General features: G+C 41.4%; 1 protein-coding gene across 4 annotated transcripts in view; it reads right to left on the bottom strand.

The window, feature by feature from the left end:
- Nucleotides 1–671: 671 nt before the first annotated feature.
- The window catches only part of PDZRN3 (PDZ domain containing ring finger 3), a 150,718-nt gene continuing 128,783 nt past the window's right edge, over nt 672–22,606 (bottom strand). For 3 of the 4 annotated variants that reach the window (XM_075714042.1, XM_075714041.1, XM_075714043.1), the window contains 7 exons: nt 18,145–18,398; nt 15,560–15,647; nt 6,834–6,932; nt 5,890–5,952; nt 4,326–4,427; nt 3,131–3,247; nt 672–2,222 (listed from right to left, as the gene is read on the bottom strand). In XM_075714042.1, coding sequence (XP_075570157.1) covers nt 672–2,222; nt 3,131–3,247; nt 4,326–4,427; nt 5,890–5,952; nt 6,834–6,932; nt 15,560–15,647; nt 18,145–18,398 — 2,274 coding nt within the window. Of the gene's footprint in view, nt 2,223–3,130; nt 3,248–4,325; nt 4,428–5,889; nt 5,953–6,833; nt 6,933–15,559; nt 15,648–17,785; nt 17,798–18,144; nt 18,399–22,606 lie in introns of all 4 variants that reach the window. The other variant, XM_009479054.2, reaches the window with a different exon arrangement.

The raw sequence follows: 22,606 nt of genomic DNA on the forward strand, positions 1-22,606 counted from the left end.
AACATGCCTTAAAATCCTTTAAAGCTGCAGTATAGTGTACCTTGCTTCAGGCTTTTCAGATGAAACCTATATACTTTCTTCAGGAACCTTAAAAAGAAAAATGTTTAAATGTCGAGCATAACTCTAAAAACTGCTGTTTGATAAATGTTAAATATTACAAGAGAATTACTCTAATTCTGAGTTTAAACCTTGACCTAAATACTGATAAACAGCACTCTGTGTAGAAGTGAACAACAGCAAAATAATATCACAAAATATGGTTTCACAAAAAATACGTATGTGCAGTTGCTCTTGTGGGTTTTTTGCAATTTTTTTTTTTTTAGATAAAGAAAAGCATGGGTACCTTTTAATATGAATATAGTTTAAGCAAATTACCTGTGTTAAGTATGGTTAATACGTTTCTGATATTTAAACACTTGATGTAAAAGGTAACAAGTAAAAAAAGTACAATCAGTATTCCAAAAAGCACTGCTAATATTGCCTTTGAAGGAGATGGGCAAGCTTCCTCTCCACTTTATAATGGAGATCCCGGCACCCACAGTTGTAGAGTTCAGTATTTGAACCATAAACTCAATGACTGCATCTTATATACAAAAATCTTGCCACATTGAACGAGGCATTGATTTCTACCCCAATGGTAGTGCTTTATGTACATAATTTAGCAATGGTGATTATACAGTAGTCACTGACAGGAAGGAATTGTACACCCGTGTGCCGTCTGGTGACTTTGTTCCGTGGGTTAGCAGTTCTTGGATTGTCATCCAATTGTCAAATATTTTTTTATTTCTCTTCTTCATCATTTTTTTGTGGCTCAGTTCAATGATATTCATCTCTTTCTTTTCTTCTGCACCTTGCTGTTCCTTTAAGCAATCCAACCTGCTCTGCATCATAAACTCACGCCGCCTCCTCTGCTCCTTCGCTTTCACTAAATGCTGCTTCCGCTCTTCCTTGCTCCAGTAACGGCCCATCTTCATTTCACTTATGGCATCGTCATCGGTAGTCATACCGCTGCGCTCCTCCTTAATCTTTATGGCACGTTCCCTCAGCAGCCTGTCCCTCACCGGCCTCTTGGTAATGTACCGGGTCCCATCGCTTCTGACCTTGACTTTCCACTCCATCCTCGGTTCGCTCTGGCTCGAATTAAAGTCTTTGCACATACTCACCAGACTCATTTGGCTCTGTGCGTACTCCACCGCTGATTTCTGCTGGATCAGCTGCATGTAGCTCTGATAGTGCTGTGCGTGGGCAGGAATATGAGCATGCTTGTATGGAGAGTGGTGGTACGGGGAGACATAGGAGCCCGAAGGTTTTTGACCATGAGTAGGGCTTTTGCTTCCATCGCCGGCTTTTTTCTCCTTGCTTTCCAGCTGCTTGCCAAGGTCGGGATCTTTAGCAGAGGCATGGCATTTACCAGTGCTGGATTCATGACTTTCTGAGCTAGCAAATAAATTCTTTTGGGAGACATTATATGCCACTGCCCCCTCATTACCTTGACAGTTAATGCCTTCTGCAGTTCTGCGCAGCGAATTGTCAGGGGAAATCTCCAGCGTGAGTGGTGTGCTTCGGCAGCTTTCGCCTGTGTTATATGCACTTGAGCTATCCTTGTCAGACTTCTCGGGGAGCTCCGTAATGTCTGAGAGCTCGTGCCTGCGAACGTCGATGCTTGTGTTATAGTTGCGGAACCCGCTGTTGTGTAGCATCCAGGGCTCCCGGTACTGATCTTTCAGCTGCTGCATTTTATGAGCTCTGACGATATTCAGGCACTCTAGCTCGATATTGCGCAGCTCCTCATTCAGCATCTCCAGCTCTCTGTCCACGCTTTCTTGGTCGCTCTTGCTCATATCCAGCGTGCTGTTATGATAATACAGACTGTAAGGGTTGGCAGACTTCACCTGGCACTTCAGTTCCAGCAGTTCCCGGAATCGCTCGCATTCGTCTACGGGGATGCCAAGGAAGTCGACGTCTGTGCAGTCGGCCGAGATAAATGATTCGTTGCTGAACTGCATATCGCCGCTTCCTAGGGTGTCATGACTGTATGTCAGCTGCTTCTGGCTCCCTAAAGTGTTGGAGGAGGTGGTGTGATCATCTGCGTTGTTCTCCTGCTCGGAGCTCTCATCGTTGCGAGTGCTGTCGTCTGTGCGCCCCACGCCGCTGTCCTTCTCGTGCTGGTTAGATAAAATAGTGGCTGTATCTGTGGTACCTCCATCCTCCTCATGCTTCTTCTAACAGCAAAAATGAAAAGACAGAAAGAGAAATTACTGCAAGGACATAAAATGTTTCAGGGTGTTTATCTTTTCATAGTTTTCTTAATCTGTCACCCATTACACTTGCTGCCTGTTACCATTTAGAAATGGTGACTGAAAACACAGCATGCTGTGGATGACCTTTTCAGAAGAACTTGAGGTCTGCTTTTCAGTTACACAGCAACAATGGTAGAAGTCACATTTTCAAATTGTTTCTTCTCCCGCTTAGGTGCACGAAAGTATCCTGTTCTACTGCAGTGCCAAAGTGAGAATATGTCCCTTCAGAAAACGTGGCTCCCCAAGAGGATGTAGAGTTGTAGAAAACTCCAGAAAAAACTCTAGACAAAAACTGAAAGTGCGTTCATGAACTTGTGTGATTGCGTTAATCATGGCAGAATGACAGGGAATACAGGCCCAAATCTGTGGCCCTGCATCAACTCTGCTATGTAAAAACTTTTTCTTTGCCGTTCCCCTCATGTATAGACTTTCTTTCAGTCATTTTCCCGAGTTTGGACTTTAAGGTTTCAGGAGGCAGGCTGTTTTCAGTATGTGCGTGTATATCAAATAGGAAATTTTGTAAGTTAGCTGCCTGCCTGCTATATCTATCATACACCCAGCTTCTACTTCTCTCGGTGATTACAGCCAGAATGGTGGATTTCTAAGAACCGTGATCGTGTTGTAAGGGGCAAAATAAAAAAGGTAACATTTGAAAACATTTTGGTCCCCCAGCTTAAGTTTGTGGATAGTCATGTAATATCTTGATTTTACAGAAAGTCCTTTTGCCTTGATTGTCATTCGAGACACTAAATGCATTCAGTCAAGCTCAATATTGGAATATTGAGTGCAATGTGAAGTTTTGACACCCCTGCACAACAGAACGGCAGTACCTGCTGAAGCATGCTGGCAGTAAATTGCATTGCCTGGTGGTGCTGTTCCTCTAACATGTCCATGTGCAAGTCATCCAGAAAATCATTTCTGTCATCATCCATCCATCCTTCATCCAGCTATGTGAAAAGGGAGGGAAAATCAAACCAAATGTTGTCAAAAGAATGAAGACTGACATAAATTATGTTCCTTCTTTGCGGAAAGCGATTGGAAAATCTTAGGAGATTCCTTCCTGTGACAGAGCTGCCGTGTCCTGGGAAGGAGCACGCTTCTCCTTGGGCTAAGCGCGGGTATTGACTGTCCTACCTGCCCCCCAGCCGCCTCCATCTCCAGCAGCATGGTTTTATCCTCAACAGCCCTTTATATATCAAACAAAGCCAGCCTTTTCATCCCTGGAAAGTTGGGGCTATTTTGGTTTGTGCGTGACTTGACGAGGATGTATAAAAGCATTCCAGAGCCCAAAGCTTGACCGTGCCACTTGCAAGACAGCATCAAGGGCCAGAGGGAAAAATGCTTGCTAGGGGTCTGTAAGACTTTTTTTTTACTCCCAGCCTCAATTATCCCCAAGGGAAAGATCAGAAACTTCTAGGCTAACCGGACAGTCGTGAGCCTGACCCTGTGTCTGCAGGTGCGTTGGCAAGGGGTTGCTCTCACAGCAGGAAGAGCAGAGACAGATCAAACAATAGGAGTCATGGCTGTTTGTTCAACATCTTTTGTTGTGCTAATCCCTGCTCTACAAAGGGATCTGGTTCAACCTTTTATTACAGCTGAGGATGCTCCTTGACGGTGTTTAACTACATTAAGAGATGGTGTATGAAGGGCTAAATGATAGGTGTTTTAATGCATGAATAATCAATAGCTATAGGAATTAGAGTTCAATATGTTCTTCAAAGCTATGGCTTGAAACCATCCGTAATACCTTGCACTGATGTTTGTAATAGCATTGCGGCATATATAAATCCCTGAATGTCTTATAAATTGAATTTTAATATAAAGCATATATGTAAGTACTGTGACTGCTGAATTCCATTATTTTAGACCTTATACATGTCCAGTCAAACTGTACAATATGGTTTTAGGTAGATTTGGTAGACTTAGGTAGGTTAAAATTCTTCAAAAGATGCTAACGGCTTTCTACAAACCAGCAACTGTTTCAATTAAGACTCAAGAGGGTTTTTTTTGCTGTTGCTACAGTACCTGAATTTCTGGTCTTGCAACAAGTAAGGAGATATTCTTGCTCTCTTCACTGGTGAGAAGTGCCACAGCTTCTTCTCGGTTCTGTACCTCTATGCCATTGATCTTTAAAGAAAAGAACAACAGAATGAAATCCTTTCATAGGGATACTGAAATGCTGCTGAGATGAGCTCTACAGAACTGCATGGCTGATAGATCCCAGCACAGGCCAGGCACAGTCCCTGTTCACATCTCTAGCCATGTTGTTCAAGTAGAACGTTGGGCAAGTGTGTTGGTGTGGACCCGTGAAGCTGTTCCATACCTCTGCATGTGATGTGCAGAGCCTTGTTACGAGGACAGAAACTGGAGGAGAGTTGGGCAGGAGCAGAATCATAACATCAGGTCTGGTGGGTGGGAAGGAACAGGAGCACCCTTGCGTGGGACAGGTGAGGCCGTGGATGCTGCTCCCAGAGACTGAATGGGATGTGGACCTCTACTCGTGTTAGTGTCTGTGCAGAAGACAGGCTACTTCTGATGAAGGCCCTATGGCGTAGGATCGCCGCACTTGGAAGGCGACTCCTTCTGGCACGCAGCGGTGGGTGTTCAGCCTGCTGAACAAGTACTAACATCCCTGTGAACAAATAGGGCTGCCCGGAGAGTTTCGGCAAAGAGGAATAATTACTTGGGCCAAAATAGAGGGTTTCTGTGGTAGAAGGAAGACTGAAAAGTGGAGGTGCATCAGAATGTGTGCTGGAAACAGATGATGGAGTCACCATCCCTGGAGATGTTCAAAAAATGGGTAGATGTGGCACTCTGGGACATGGTTCAGTGGGCATGGTGGTGTTGGGTTGATGGTTGGACTGATGATCTTAGAGGTCCTTTCCAACCTTAATGATTCCTAGTTTTTACTTTCATTATAAATAACCCAGCCACCGAGCCAGGAAACATGAAATTGCTACTCTCCCCATAACTGATTTAGTGGTGGACTTGGTAATGTTAGGTTAATGGTTAGCCTGGATGATCTTAAAGGTCTTTTCCAACCTAAATGATTTTGTGATTCTATGATTCTATGACATCTGCTGACGAAACGCTTAGCCTGCAGAATAGGGCCAATACAGGGCTTTACCTGGTCAGGACTATCAAAATCTGACTGAGACATGGCAGCGGAAAGGGAAATATCCTCAGAAAGTTAAAATGAAGTGTATGAACCAGTCTGAAGGGAATGATTTGTAAAAATTATACTGAAATAAAGACGTTGTAGCACACTTTGGGACATGGTTTAGTCTAGTCTACCCTTAATTGGTTTAGTGTGGACTTGGTAGTGTTAGGTTAATGGTTGGACTGATGATCTTAGAGGTCCTTTCCAATCTTAATGATTCCTAGTTTTTACTTTCATTATAAATAACCCAGCCACCAAGCCAGGAAACATGAAATTGCTACTCTACCCTTAATTGGTTTAGTGTGGACTTGGTAATGTTAGGTTAATGGTTGGACTGGATGATCTTGAAGGTCTTTTCCAACCTAAACAATTCTATGATTCTGTGATTATAGTGTGTTAGTAGACTTTTTCAACCGTTTACAGACGTACCTGAATAATGCGATCCCCTTCTCGGAGTCGACCGTCTTTTGCAGCAATACTGTTGGGATCAATCTACAAAATAAGAGAGCTGTGAGTGCTTTGGAGGTTTGACAGCTCAGTATTTTACTTCCCGTTGTAAGCCCAGTATTGGTAGTATGATTGATACCAGTGTGTCTGTCATTGCTGCTATACCTGTGGTTGTTATGTCTTGCTTCGTGATTACAGGACTTTTCCTTGCTTACGTCAGACAAAGTGAAATGCGAATTAAAATGACCAAGTCAAAACCAAAACATTTCTTCCTGAGATGTGTCTTCAGAGAATGTAGGTTTATCATGTTTGTGTCATATTGAGTTACCTCAAAATTTAACGTTTTGCTTTGTAAAACAGCGCTCTGATTAGAACCAGTTTTTGCATACAGAACAGGAAGGATTATGTCTTAAGTGACGCATTTTTATGGAAGATTTTAGATTTAGTTATGAGTTTCTTTCCCCAAACTGCTGCTACTAATCTGAAGTGGATATGTGCATGATAAAAAGATTACATATAAAATGCTACTTATTTCATGAAAGAGGGCAGAGAAACAAATAGGCCCCAAATCTTTGCAAATAAAAATGTGGGGTGTTTTTTTTCCCATTTATATTGTTGCTGGAATAATTGAGAACAAAAATTAAAGGGGGGATCTATTAAAAATTCTTTGAAAACATCACCTGCAATTGAATGCTGAGACTGTGTTAGGGAAAAATGAACACTAAACATTAATATAATGAAGTTTGACTTCAATGGATGGAGGATTTCACTCAGTTTGGAGAAAAGGAAAAATAATTAGATTTCTTCCAATTACTGCATTCTGGCTGTTTTTTGAACATGGTACAAACAGAAGACAAATGTCTTAAATGCCTAACACTGCAGTTTAAAAGACAAATTGCATCTTATGGAAATCAGCTCAATCTTACCTCACTCACATAAATACCCATGTCATCTTCATCATCTGTTCTGTAACATACAGTAAGGCCAAGCTTGTCCTGGCTGTTCACTCTATGTAAATCTACTTCCTGAGAGTTTAAAAAAAAAAAAAAAAAAAAAAAAAAAAAAGAAAATACATTGTCAGTGAGACACGGGTGACTGATGGAAGCAATTTTTCAAATACAATGAAAATATTTTGCTTAAGTGATATAGTGGATCTCTTTTCATTTCACTTGTAGACGAGGTTAACTTACTGAGCAAAACGTGATTATATGCAGACAATCAATACCTGGGACATTTTTGACCCTTCAATCAATATGAAGTCATTTTGAAAACAGACCTTTTATTGATCTTAAAGAAGAAAAATTACCTATATTTCATGTAGTGGTAAGACTTCAAATGCTAAAATACTTAAAGTATGATTTCAATATTTGCCACAGCTGATATGTATTTCCTTACAAGCAGGGAAATTTTCTGGCTTTTCAGAAAAAATATAATACTCTATTACCTTAACTCGTGTAATTTTCATGAAATGAAGTAATAAATTTCTCAAAAGCATGACTGAAGGTCAATATATTGTCAGCAAAGCATTCAGTATTGGTAATAGAAATATAATAAGCACTTCAATATCTTGCAGGGGTTTGGTTTCAGCAGGTTGTGGCTTATGATTTCTAGTGTTCTTTGGTGGTCTTGTTAGTCTTGGAGACATTTAAGCCATCTTAAAATATATGTTCCTCTATGCTTTTTTGCCACGAGAATTTCATGTGGGTTTTTTTTTTTTTTCCTATGTTTGCTGCTGCTCTGTGACGCTGGTTGGTGTAAAGAGTTGTAAAATCTACAGAGATACCCACAAACTGTGGGATGCTCCTGGCTGGTGCGCGGTCGGTGTGACCATCCACGTAACATCCTTCAGCTCTGCCTTCTGGCTTCCCAGGGACACCCTGGGAGCCGAAGGACCCTGGGGAGCCTAACGCGCTTAACCAGCTTATTGCGACCGCTGTGTCAGTCCTGAGGATGCTGCCGTAGGGAGGAAGGATGTTTCTGCTTGTGTCAGGAATGGTGTGGCCAGCAGGAGCAGGGAGGTGATTGTCCCCTGTGCTCGGCGCTGGTGAGGCCGCCCCTGGAATGCTGTGTCCAGTTTTGGGCCCCTCACTACAAGAAAGACATTGAGGCGCTGGAGCGTGTCCAGAGAAGGGCAACGGAGCTGGGGAAGGGTCTGGAGCACAGGGCTGGTGGGGAGCGGCTGAGGGAGCTGGGGGTGTTCAGCCTGGAGAAGAGGAGGCTGAGGGGAGACCTGATCGCTCTCTACAACTCCCTGAAAGGAGGGTGTAGTGAGGTGGGTGTTGGTCTCTTCTCCCATGTAGTTAGCGATAGGACGAGAGGAAATGGGCTCAAGCTGCGCCAGGGGAGGTTTAGGTTGGAAATTAGGAAAAATTTCTTCACGGAAAGGGTAGTCAAGCATTGGAACAGGCTGCCCGGAGAGGTGGTGGAGCATTCAAAACACGGGTAGACGTGGCACTTGGGGACATGGTTTAGTCTAGTTTACCTTTGACTGGTTTAGTGGTGGACTTGGTAATGTTAAGTTAATGGTTGGACTGGATGATCTTAAAGGTCTTTTCCAACCTAAACGATTCTATGATTCATAGGCAGAGCTGTAATGGCAACTGTACTTCTGGTTTTTACTTCCCTTAGAAGAGTGCTTGGCAGCGAGCGAGGCTTTGAAAGGTCCCGCTCCTCTGCAGCTAATGCCAGGCAGGACGGAGGCAGTGGCTGTGGGGCTTCAGCCCCGTTGCTGCAAAGGGCAAGAGCGGGACCGGGCAGAGGGGCAAAGGGATGCAGGCTGAGAAAGTTGGCACGGCCCGTGTGGGACCCGAGGGCTGTCCCAGGCCAAGGGCAGACCCTGAACTGCAGGCTTGTGCTTGGACATGTCCGTTCCAGTGGAAAAGTCCTGATAACGCGACTCATTATTTCTGAATGTCTCTCTGTTTTGACCTGCGCTGCGCCTTTTGTAAGGGGCAAGACAATAAAACAAGCTGGTATGAATAATTTATTGGCATGTCTAGATGACAGCTGCCAAGATCAGCAATCTCATGTTATTTACTTGTCAACATGTGTAATTTCTTTTTTTTTTTTTAAAAAAAGAAACATAGCTGTAAATGTCAGTGACATTTCAGATGGTATTTAAATGGTTTCAATCAATAGTATCCATGGTGAACTACTGCTCTTTTTCTCCCTCTTTTGTTAGTGGAAGGTTTGAACACAATGCTTTAGTAGTGGGTTGGGGTTTTTTTTTTCTTCAGATTTCTAAAGCGTTTGGGGCTTTCTAGAGAGGGGATGGAAATTTTTCAGAAGAAAAGATGAGACAAAGTGGATTCGATTCTGATCTCATTTGATCCTTGGGAACGCCACTGCAGTCAATGTGTTTATTCTGCACTTAATCATGGTGCGAACTGGGGACGAGGTGGGAATTCGTGTATTGGGCCTAATTCAGGCCTAGAATGATTCCCATATTTCCTGCATACTTTAACAAAAAGATTTCATGTCTTGAAAAAAGTTTTTATATAGTTTACGTATTTGAAAACGTGACAATGAAATAGTGGCAAGGAACTAGTGCTGTAGCTCATGATACTGTTTGTCATACTGGCAGTGAAAAAATATGTATCATGTTAAAAATAAATGCACAAAAAACCCAACCAAACAAAAAAAGCACAGTGACTTTGGTCATTATTTAAATAGACCCTGTGTAACCATAAACACTTGCCAGCACCTTTTGGAGTGGAAGGAGAGGACGGAGCAAGCTATTTGTTTCATTCTTACCTGCTGCGTGTCTTGAATAACAATAGGTGTTTTTCCAACATAACATGACTATGAAGTGTATTGTTATAATGAGAAAATAAGGATGGGTTTAAATTTAAAATGCACCATCCAAGATGTCACCTGTGACATACCAGAAGGTAGTAAATCATCTGGTAAATTAAACATCATATATTTTAAGAGGAAAACACGTATATAGTTCAAAAACATGCTCACAAAAAAGCAGCAAAAAGCTAAACCAAACAAAAAATTCTTAGAGCAGGTGTTTAGAATCTGAATTTTTATGAGTAATTATTTGACAGACTTACCCTTGGGTACAATCCCTCTAGTCCTTGGTAGGAAAAGAGTTAAGTGGGTTTGCTACCCAAATATGATAATTTTGTGTACTTAAAGATAGGAACAGCTGCTTTCTGTGGGTCTTTGCATCAATAAGTTTTAATATAATCATAAAGGTTTGAAATATTAGAGAAAGAAGTGTGCAATTCCAGCTGGAGTTGAAGAACCAACTCCAGAGTCTTCAAAGCAGAGATTATTTCCCATGTTCAGAGCAGAGTCTGTGTAGCGCACAGATACATGAAAAGGAAACGCAGAACAGAAAATTGGCACCTGGAAGTACAGGTATTATGGTAGCTTGTGTAATTGTACCAGCAATTAGTTAAACTCTAGGAATTAATATGGGCCTAGAGAACTTCAAAGGTTCATGTGTTTGCAATGCCACTGGACTTCCCGTTTCTTACTCCTCTCCAGCGTTGCACTTCTGGAGAGCCCAGGGGCCCAATCCTGCAAGCCTGCAGCGTTCCGTACTTCCGCTGCAGACAGCAGCCGCTGGAGTGCTTCCAGAGACCCTGCTAGACGCATGCTCTTTCAGATAGTCTAGTGTACTGTACGGTCTTGAGACGAAAGAATACTTAGTGCTCAACTAGGGCTCAGACAGAATCATAGAATCGTTTATGTTGGAAAAGACCTTTAAGATCATCCAGTCCAACCATTAACCTAACACTACCAACTCCACCACTAAACCAATTAAGGGAGAGTAATAGTTTCATGTTTCCTGGCTTGGTGGCTGGATTATCTTTTTAATGAAAGTAAAAACTAGGAATCACTAAGGTTGGAAAGGATCTCTAAGATCATCAGTCCAACCATTAACCCAACACCACCATGTCCACTAAACCATGTCCCAAAGTGCCACATCTGTCCGTTTTTTGAACACCTCCAGGGATGGTGACTCTACCACCTCTCTGGGCAGCCTGTTCCAATGCTTGACTACCCTTCCCGTGAAGAAATTTTTCCTAATATCCAATCTAAACCTCCCCTGGTGCAGCTTGAGGCCATTTCCTCTCATTTGATACTACTGTCGTGAACTCTGTATAAAATAATACGAAACCTATCAGCCACCTCCATTGCAGAAGGGAGACACTGAAGCATTCAACACCTGGTCTAGATCTGCATCAGTGAGATAGCAGACAATGGTGGCATCCACAGAGTGTGGTAATGTCGGGGCTGTGTTAATATGCTCAATGTAAAAATTTCATATATGATGTAGCTTTTACACACAGGTAATTAAAATCAGGTAAAAGTGACATTTTGAGAGATGTTCAAGAGAAATTTTTGTATGCAATTTCAAAACAGCGTCTGCACAAGAGAACTGTCTGAAAGATTATTGGCTCCATATCAAATGCCGAGCCAAGGAGAGCTCAAAGAGCTAGTTATGGAAATCCATATGGCATTTGTAGCAAGACAAGAAGAAATGAACGTGCGCTATGACATTATACCTGCAACCGCTCATAATAATGAATTAGGAGTTAGTGATAATAGTAAATTAACCTCTATAAGCTCAGAAGATCCTTCATTTGCAACAGATTATTGAATTATTGTACTGCTGATTTAAAATTATGACCTGCCTGCAAATTTATAAAAATCACAGTCCTTTCTCTAACAAGACCGAAATGAGCAGTAGAAATCTGAAATGAGAGGACAATGATGGGTAAAAAAAGTTCAAACATTCAGACAGCATTATCCAAAGCTTGCATAAGTACTCTGTCCTTTTGTGTCTCTCTCTAAAAAGTGGTGGGTTTTTCTTCTGTGCCGACTTCTGACATAATTGACCAGCAGGGCCCACTTTTTTGCTATTCCATTAATAGGTTTCATCCAGAAAAGTATGTTAGGGAAATAAATAAGAAGAACTATTTCCTTTTATACTGTGTGAGGCTTTCTCACTACATTTTGGCAACTGACCCTGGTACAAGCAGGAGGAAAAAAATCTTGTTCTTGCTGTCTTGAAGCTAAAGAAAGTGATCTTTACATTTGTCTGTACACATAAATGTGGTTTTCAACATAGGTAAAAAGCAAAAACCCCACCCCTCCACTTTTCAGAGAAGAAAGCTTTGTGAAACAGGTTTTTCTTTCCAAAATTCTTTGCCCTAGAGCAGAAGTAAAAATCTACCTGGAGGTTTCTGTGCCAGCCCAGCTCTATGATGGTAATTGTCTGATGGACTACAGAGACTGGACTAGCGTTAAGTCATCAGTGGTGCTGGGGAAGGCTGAAGAAAAGTGCTTCTCACCCTGATGAAAAGGGGTTTAGGATGCCTAAGTAAGGTAACTTGAAGGATGCCCAGGCCCGTTGCCAAGCAGATGGCCAACAGTCCACCATTAAGACCCTTCTCATGCAGTAAGAGGTGTTAAGGCCAGGTTGAAGTCCTCTAAAGAGCTAAGGGAGGACAACCTTTCAGTATTACTTTGTCAGCAGGTTGAAATGTTTTACCACTTTTGGATTTGTTCCAGACAAAGAATATACAAATACTTGTCTTAGAAAGTACAGTTGTGAGGCTGAAGGAAGGTACTGCTTTTAAAACCTTTACATATTCAGTCACCCCCAGAGCAGGACTGCTTGGGCCGAAGTCTTTTGTATTCAGAGACACACTAAGGCCTTGAGAAGCTCCTGATCAGTGCAACTCCCTGCAGAGTGGGAGTTTTCCGCTGAGGAGAAATGTACTTGTATAAAAGACGCTTTCAAATGCTTTAAAACCAGGATGGAATAAAAATTGCAGAGTGCCTGTGATGGAGCCTACTGAGTGCCATGTTCAGATAGTTACCTCTCGCTTCCTTCCCTCCCTTGCAAATAGATTGTGGGAGAAATGGAAGAAAACTTTCAACCAAAGTAGCAAAGTACAGTAAAGGGGAGAGCTCAAAACCCTGGCACTCAGCTTTTATTTATGGTTCCCTAAAAGCAGTGAAGTATTAACTTCAAATTTTGAAGCACGGATCTTGGTGCTCAGTGTGTTCATTTTTTGCTGATCAGATGTTGTGGTTTCATGCTGGGAATAACGTGTGAGCTGTGTGCTGGGAGGGCAAAAAGGTGTTGGAGTGAATCTGTTGTCCTTCTTCCGTCTTTTGAAGTGAAGACTTCACTTCTGTCCAGGATTGAGTGAGAGTATTAGAAGGGAGATGTCTTAGCAGTTAGCAAACATTTCATGTGCTTTTTCAACTCCAAGCTGTACTTAGCCTCAACCAGCCATTCAGCTGAGTTCAGTTCTGTTCTCTGCTCAGAAAGAAAACAAGACCTACATACAAGTTGCATATAGGAAAGAGTAAAGCCAGAAAGTCAGATGTGAGAGAACAAGCCCCCTTTTTGATGGAGAATGTTCTCCTTTGTAATCTGAGAAAATTAGCACACTGAGAAAGCCCACACTTGGGCTGTGTGTCTGACAGCTGGACAGACTTGTTTGAATAAACTTATTAACGCGTAACGATGCTGGGGAATCCTGGAGTGACATTATTCTTCCTTTATGAACCTGAAATAGCTTCTGGCTGGGCCTCTGTGAAGAATGAATGTACTTTTAATTAAGAAATAGTATTTATTTATTTTGGTAGTAGGGAATATATGGCAGATACCTCCGAGTCATCAATTTTAAGAAAAATGTTGAGAGAGAAAACTGAGACCACGATTTTGGCGTCTTGGCAATACTGCCAGCACAAATTCCTTCCTACGGATATTTACATTAGAAACTTGTTGTGAACTTGGGTTTTTCACTGTTTTTGTCTCGTTTACTTGTTACAAATCACTAACCAGTCAGTTATAGACCATAAAAGTTTAGATGAGGAGCTTCTGATTTAAATGCAAAGCACATTTTATGGACATAGAAGCCCAGAAGGCTGACTTGATGGCTTTCTTACTTTAGACATTCCTGCTGCAGTCAATGAAACAGTGCCTTTGTGGTCTTTTAAAACGTATCTATCAAAAGGCAAACAAAAAAGCAACTAGCCAGTTGAGTCCCTGTTAGCACTTTGACCTTACCATTGATCATAGTCTCTACAATTTGAACAAGAATCTTTAGTGGTTTTTAAGAAATACTATTAGGCTACAGAGACTTTTCTAATGTTCCTCTCCCTGTGTTACTGAGCTGATCACCTTTTGCCATCAAGTACTATATCAATGTCAACATTATTAATGTTGTGATTTAAGGCATATTAACGTCTGGCAACTAAAGTGCATGTGTTTAAACTGTTTTCAGCTCAACTGGTTGACCTTCTAATGGAAGCAATACAATTTATCCACAGTATTACATTTCCTAAAAGATAGATTTTGAAAAGACACTGGCAGAAAATACTAATTTGTTCTACATTTTCCTTTAAGACTGAAACCTATGTTGTATTTGTTTTTATTTCAGCGGGGAAAAAAAAAAGGCACTTGTTTGAAAAGCAAGGCCTTGAAGTCTGCTAAACAGCATTTGTTTTACTGGCACTTTGATTTTATCCTGACTTTGATTTGCGTTTGTATACAGAGATGAAGTGCTACCAGATCTGCAGAATTTGAGAACAGCTCGCAAACTTTTTATGAGGTTTTATTCCTTGATCCTGCAAACACTTTTATAGACGGGAACAACTTTGTGCTCGTAGAACAACTGAACTCTGCTCCCATTGAAGCTGTTGGTAAATCTGCCACTGATTTAAACAGAGCTACAGACAGGTCAGCATTGCTTGCTTTGACAAATAAGCATTAGCAGGACCCAGGATCTGAGAAATCAGAAGTGCAAGCATGCTAAGAGTAAACTATTCACTTACTGATAATCTTGAATGGATTAGCTGGGTCAGACGTGACTGGCAGTATTTAAAGTATTGAGCTACTTTACCGCTATTTATTACAAACAGTTAAAAACACTTCAGTGGGACAGTACTGCTTAAGTATCCTGCAGAACTAAGGCCCACAATTTATATGCTGTACTCGGAATGGCTGGGAGCAGGCTATTAAAATTAAGAATGAGAAAACTGAAGATGAACTTCTGGTGGGATATACAAGTACTAAAACCCAAAGTGATTTTTAAAGATTTGGCAGGAAAATGGCCTTGCATACCTTCATGACTGGTTCAACTTTTATTATCTTTAATTTTATATGTATACATGTGTAACTTTTCAGGAATGAAAAAGGGAGGAACAGCTTAGTACAGTGGCGTATCTATTCTGGTCTTGTCTTGTAAACTTAAAATACTTCTGAATTATATGATCAAGAACATCTGTTTCTCAGCTGGGGAATATTTAAGGGAAACTCACACATTTTTACTGTAATGATGTGGAACAGGTCCTGCCACTCAGCAAACCTGCAGTGTCTTTCAGATTTTCAGAAAGTCTGAATCAGCGTAGTTATACAGAATTTAATTAATGGAATCAATGACTTCATTATTTATGTGCAATTTTTAGCTGAAGATCCGGCTCATCGGTCCATGGCATGTAGTTACATACACTGCTAAAGGTATCAGTAAGGTTTGCAATGAGCAAAGTAACTAATGAGCAATGTCATTACAAAAAATTGCTTTGAAATGTCTTTTCACTTTATATACAATATAAAGACCATGATATGTACATGTTAAACTTTCAGTAAATGCCATAGTTACTACAGACTAAGTACCTCTAATTCCAACTCATCTCGGTCCATTTCTTGATGAATTCCTCCCATGTAGTCATTTGGGTCATAGTATTCGTGTACTGATGGATGGCTGGGAAAAAAAGGTGTATTTTAGGACAGCACTCAGTACTCTAGTTAGCTTATTAATCCTTTCCAAGCTTAGAGCAAGTCATCGTGACATGATGGACTAGCAACCAAACCAAGAAGCTCCATGTGGTTAATTGTATATACTATACCATTTACACCAATAAATGTATTAAAAATTACATGTGTTAGAAGAGGAGTCTAAAACATTTGGCACCTGATGATGAATGAGAGACTTGTAAAGAGTCTTAGCATTTATTAATGATTTTTCTCGAAATGTAAAGCTGACTTGGGGAAAAAAATATGTAGAGAGAATAGCGGCGAAGTAGGGTAAGGGGTACCAGGTAACAGCTAAGTGGGCAGATATGTGCCAGGGTTCAAGACGAGAGGGAATACTAGATTATTTACTTATAAGCTCAGGTTATTTGCAGACATGCAAGTAAAATCACCCTTGCCTACTTGTTTCATACTTGTACTTGGCCTTAAAGATGCAAAATTGTATCAAATTGCTAAGTATAATAAAAAGAATTTGCCACCCAACTATTTGCATCAACAGCATTCTGTTGATTGATTTGAATGCAACAGGCTGTGCATAATAATGTAAATACTGTTTAAACATGCACCACTCTTCATATTGCCATTCATTTTTGGCATGCTGCTCTTTACAACTTGAGCTCTCCGACAGTTTCACTGTCTACACTTTGGAAGTTGGAAGCAGTGTAATGCTCTTGTGATCACTTTTTTCTATGCTGGGATTTTATTTCTGCAGTGAAAGTAAACTCCCTTTAATTTTCTGTTAACTAGATATGTGTTTCTTTGTAAGTGTGAGGCTATTTATGTAACAGCATCTGCTAATTGGCTAAGATACCCAAGTTTGTTATACACAGGCTAGATTAATTTGAATGGGATTTGGAGAAGTTACAGGAAGCTTCAGGAAAAAAAAAATGACTCTGCTTGCTTGCACGTGCTGGGTGACAGCATACGTGAATAGCTAACTGCCTGCCCTCGTACGTAGGGATAGCCATGAGGCAGGCCACGTGGTCAAGACCGACATCTACAGCTCAAAGTAAGGCCACTGACGATGCCAGCAGTTGGGATCTATGCCTAACGATTAAGGGGCAATATGAAGTTACTTGATAGGACTGAGATGGTATTATGCAGGCATGGTGCAATCTGAATGGTTCATTATGAGTTAATCTTTGTCGTTTTCCTTATGTGTTTGGTTTTGCAGCTGCAAAGTTGCAGGTATTGAAACCCCTCTTGCAAATGTGTGTGGGGGGTACGCAGCGTAGGTGCTCTAGGAATAAGCATGTCCTCTCCGCAGCGCTCTAAGCCCTGCTGTTCGTTCACTGCAAACAAGCTCAAAACTAGCCTTTTGTCAAACGTTTCCACTAAAACATGCAGCTGTGCTTGAATTTTCAATAGGCTGGGAATAGGTGGGCCTGCAGTAATAGCTGATGGAACCAACTTTCAAGTCATCAGCACTGGGAGTCATGAAAGGAGCAGCCACTGCACGCAGAAGCCCAGCTCCTGGCTGAATGTGTGAACATTAACATGCCATGAAAGTCACTCAGGAGCAGTACCGGATCAGTGCCTGTGTGTACTCAAACTCTATTTCCTAGGAGCGCTGACAGGGATGTTCGGAGGGGTGCGCTGGGCTGTGTTTGTGTGCTGATGTTCACAGCTCAGGCTCTCTGTGGGGTTGCCCTTCCAGAGCTGTACTGCGTAGCCAGGACGCGTGCACGCTAGCCCTGCCTCTCACCGTGTGCAGGATCACCTCAAAACCAGGAATGGCTGTGATTGACCAGATCACGGTCTCTCATACGCAGCAACCGAGATGTTCAGAATCCTTTCTATTACTTTCTCCCTTGTGGAGATGCGTGGCAAGATGACAGGCAACTTGCAGGGGTTCCTTGGGGAGCCGTTTGCCTCTCGAACAGCGTGTGAGGGCGTGGTGTGTGTGTGCCAGGAGATAATTGTCATTTTTATTTGTAAGTACAAAGGCATCAAACTACCATTAACAATAATTAAAATTTGATTCTAAAACATCCATGACAGCACTGGTAAGTAATTTTAGTCCTAGAAAATAATTTATTTGAGTAACATCGCTGCAGGGTTATAATAAAGTAATTAATACACCGGAACAGAATGTAGCAGCTCTTAGCATTACACAATTTATGGCAGCCATAAAAAATAAAGTTAAAACATAAGCAACCCAAAGAGGCAGTGAGAGGAATTACAAGAAGCAATAACTTTATCCATCAAATGCCAGCAAAAAATGAGCTTTATGAGGCCATGTTGTGATTCAGTGGCATTACTCATGTGAGTAATGGCTTGCTAGTGTGTAGAAAAAAATGAATGTTTTGAGTTATGGCTCAGTGGTGTATGAATCCTGGCTACTTCTGGGAGTACAGGTTCGCCAGCAAGTAAAGGTGAGTTTGTGAACTAACACGCCACGTTAAGGAATGCAAGGATTTTCAAGGGCTTCATGAACTGTTACTTACTCTTCGGGTAGGAGGTACGGGTCTAGCACAGAGACGGGGGGAGTAGGTGAGCCCATCTTGCTGAGAGCCATGATGTGTTCAAAAGTGATATCTGTCTGTGTGCCCACATCCACCAGCTGAGAGTCGTGAGGAGGAGTGAAGACCTTGGTGCGTGGGGTTCTTCTCAGGACCTGCACCACAATGGGCTCCTTGGCCGTTTTGAATGCTTCCACTGCCTGCTCGTGTGTTGCTTTCGATAAATCCTTCCCATTGACCTGCAGGAAGAAAGCAAGCAAAGCAATGAGAGAAACAGCCAGAAGGTGAAGGGTATCTTTGTTGGGTTTGGCTGTTGATGGAAAAGTCTCAGTTTCCATCTACAGGTACACACAGCAAGTACTAGGAACTATTTCTGCAATGTTACGCATCTCTCATTTTCCCCTTTCGCTACAGTAACTTTACAAACTCTGTGCTCTGCTTTTTATTTTGATAGTTAGATTTTACTGGGCTTACTCTTTGAGCTAAAGTACAAACCAACATCCCATTTGTTTCTTGCAGATTAGAAATCCCTCAGCCCTTGGTCAAACAAGTTACCGATTCTTCTGTAATTTTTCTAGGGTTTTTTTTTGTTGTTTTTTTTAAAGATGTTTTAACCCTATTTCTGAACAGAACTACTGGGACAAGAGCTGAAATTACAAAATTACGTATCTGTGTCCAATCATTTTTCAGATGAAACATCACGATGGTACCCGTTCACTGCAATAAAACCCCCCTGCATTTTAGGGATGGGATCTCTATACTGGGATAAGGAATAGAAATAATAAGGAAAAAAAATCAATCATGGGTGTCTTTTCAAAATCACTTTTCGTCTGTGTAGCTTGGCCATTTCCCATCCCCAGATCTCGCCACCATCATCTCCTGGTTGAGCGAATACTTACACATAACAGAACGCCTTTACTAAACGTGACTGAGACCCCACTGAGAACTACCAATACCAGACGTGCCAGGCTGTGGAAGGTGGGGGACTGAGAAAAGAATTTGAACACAGATCCCTCCTATCTCAAAGCAGTAGTGAAGCTCCTCTTCACAGCAGCAAACCCAAGATGAGGCATTTAATTTTAGTACAAGGTTTATGGTTTCAAATCTTTGGCAAGCAGGGGTGTCCTTCCTGATCCAGACAGAGGTCTTGAGCACTTGCAGCCCACTTGGGCTTTGCGTTTCACTCATGCTTGGCTTCCTTCCTCACGTGGTTTCTAATGAATTCTTCCATAAGTATCTAAGTCTACCCAGGGGTTGTGAAAGAGATGAGGTCATATTTGCCAGAATTTCTATAAAGCCGCAAAACCTTAATTGTCATTTTGAGTTTTGGTTTGTGAGAAATTTTCATGTTTCTGTGTCTCTGCACAGATTGTAATTTTAGGGGAGCGAAACACAGTGAACAGTGTGGAGTGAACTGTGGTGTAAAGACTGAATGTGTGCTTGCTTCCTGCTGTTTCCAGCCCAAGATGGAGATTTCTTTTGAAATTTGGCTTGTTTATTGAGACATCTGCAAATCCAAAAGGTCTGTGGGCTCATATGCAAAGAACTGCGTTACAGACATAGTGGTAACCACCGGTAACTCCAATATTGAAGTTTTTATCCTCTTTTAACCTGCAAACTGTTGGCATTTTAATACAGATGAAAAGCGACAATTAAAGAGAAGCTGCCCAGAGCAATGTGTTAGCGAAAGCTGTATAATGAAATGACAATCCTAAAGCATCGTGCTATCATATAATTGTTACCGTGTTCTTTGGACTGGGGCAAGCGTGGGCTGACATGCAGAGATAAACTGCAATTCGAGACTTGAAGATGCTCCTAGCACTGCCAGCGAGGACGCCTCTCGTAGCAGTCCTCCTCACCAAGGAGCATACTTTTTTAATATATTTTTCTTTATGAATGATATCTTACATTGTACTCTTCCCAATCAGACAGCTATTCACTTGATAAAGCACGTTACTGTATCTGTAATCAGAGGTACGAGTTGCACAGTGGAAACTGTTGCCTTCTGCATGGAAGTGCATGGAAGGGTAGCGTATTTTTTCCAAGGCATAAAAATAATGAATTGCCGTGATTGGACATAAATGCATTAGTGTCTCGCCTCAGGTATTAGTGGTGGCTACTATTTTGTCATTTAATCATTTTTGTACGTGTCTGAAATGTATACTAATGTAGTGACTCTGCCGCATTAGCTTCTTGAATATGATGGAAAACGCTAAAACGTGTGTCCAGATTCCGGTATCTTTACTTGTATCAGATAACATTTTGTTCACACTGTGCTATGCCATGTTTAGTCCCATTAAAGTATGCGGGGCAACTGAACGAGTAACATTACTCAGCACAGTAACTGAATTTAGCCCGTACTTAACGTATTGCCCACAGCAAAAAGCTGGGTGATAATAAAGAGGGTTAACTTGAGTGCAGAATCGATTGAAAAGGCTAAATTCCTGCTGAATTACCTTGTGCACATAACACTTATTACGCTGTCATCTTTGGTTTATCTTAGAGAGGCGATGACACCAGGTTTTTTGTTAAGCCAGCTGAGAATGGAAGGTGTTAGCATTGCATTTACATTACACAAATGCTTGTATTGACCACAATTGCTCACAGTAATGCACAGCGTGTAAAGTTTGGCCTGGTCAAATTAAATATCATTAACTCGCCCAATTGAGCAGATTACTTTAAAACAATTTGTACAGCTGTAAAATTAAGTTCAGCGTAATGTTTTCTCTGGAAAAAGGAAATGCTGATTATGGTTCGAGTTTTATTATTTGTTGTAAATTAAACGTTGCACGTTTTACTGTGTGCATCCTAATTTTTTTTTGTTTGTTTGGTGCAACTAAATCTAACAAGCAATCAAAACAAAAGAATCTAAATTGCAGCAAGTGTAGTGTTTTTCAGAAATGTGCTCAGAATAACTCTAGAGTAGGAAACTTTTCATGTGAGCTGCTTTCTACATCTTTATGCTAAAACCGGGTAAAATCATGCAAAGGGTAGCTTTCCAGTTTATTCCCCAATATTGTAATGAACTTGGATTACAGACAGTTTAGTACAGGCCTGCATTTTAGTTTAGGTTCCTTAGGATATTTTGTTTCTGCAAATCCGTGCACTGACATCCTCTTTGTGTTTTCATACTTTTTTTTTATACAAATAATCATAACTTCAAAGTCAGGTTGATATCATGCAGGGAACAGGCGCTAGTTGGACTGTATCATGAATTGTTACTACAGGAATCGTTTCCAAGTTGGGTCCTGACTATGTTTTCTACAAGCTGATAATGCAGGAAGGAAGAGAAGTGCTGCATAGCAAGGCAGAAGGGTGTGAGACCAGATCTTAGAATTTGAGAGAAGAGCCAGCTAAATTTTAATCTAGAACCTCTCCTCCTGCAAAGGGGACCTTCTGGAGAAAAGGTTGGTGACTTTCTGGCTTTTGGTTGAGCCCCAGCATTTTGTAGGCTTGTCTGCTGCGGGCTGTGACCTGCCACTGCCGAGCTTCCTCTCCGGCAGCAGCCACAGCAGAATGGCTACGTGTGGGTTTTCACAAATGCCCGTTCATCAGTGGCTTAACTGTAGATACCGGACAGTGAATCAGAGTGTTGAGGAGCATGTGCTCATCTTGTTCTGCTTCATTTCATGGGCTCAAGCTGCGCTGGGGAGGTTGAGATTGGATATTAGGAAAAATTTCTTCACGGGAAGGGTGGCCAAGCATTGGAACAGGCTGCCCAGAGAGCTGGTGGAGTCCCCATCCCTGGAGGTGTTCAAAAAATGGGTAGGTGTGGCACTATCGGGACATGGTTTAGTGGGCATGGGGGTGTTGGGTTGATGATCTTAGAGATCCTTTCCAATCTTAATGATTCCTAGTTTTTACTTTCATTAAAAAAATCCAGTCACCAAGCCAGGAAACATGAGATTGCTACTCTCCCCTTAATTGGTTTAGCGGTGGACTTGGTAATGTTAGGTTAATGGTTGGCCTGGATGATCTTAAAGGTACTTTCCAACCTAAAAGATTCTATGATTCTATGATTTGGTACAAGGACAGCCCCACCAGAGGGGCTGGAGAAAACCTGGGGACAGGGACATTAAAAGTCCTTAAGTAATGGCATCAGGGCTGCTCTGCTAGAACCTTTGCTCTTGTATTGCTGGATCCAAGTCAGGATTGAGCATCTCCCTGGGTATTTGTATTCAACATCTCCACTCAGACATTTCAGAATACCAGGATTCTGCAGAGCATGGTAAATAAATAACTCTAAAGGGGGGATTTATATTTGATGTATATACAATTTTATATCATGGGTTTGATAAGACGGCAATGATTATAGCAAAATGAAAGCATAACTCACTGTTCTGTATTTATTATGGGTTTCTCAATGCACTACTAAAATATAGTTGGGGATTTTGTCTTTAGAAGTTAATAATTCTATGAAATATGGCAGCACCCACATCAGATTAGG

The sequence above is a fragment of the Pelecanus crispus genome, chromosome 7 (genome assembly GCF_030463565.1).
Source record: "Pelecanus crispus isolate bPelCri1 chromosome 7, bPelCri1.pri, whole genome shotgun sequence".
Taxonomy (NCBI): domain Eukaryota; kingdom Metazoa; phylum Chordata; class Aves; order Pelecaniformes; family Pelecanidae; genus Pelecanus; species Pelecanus crispus.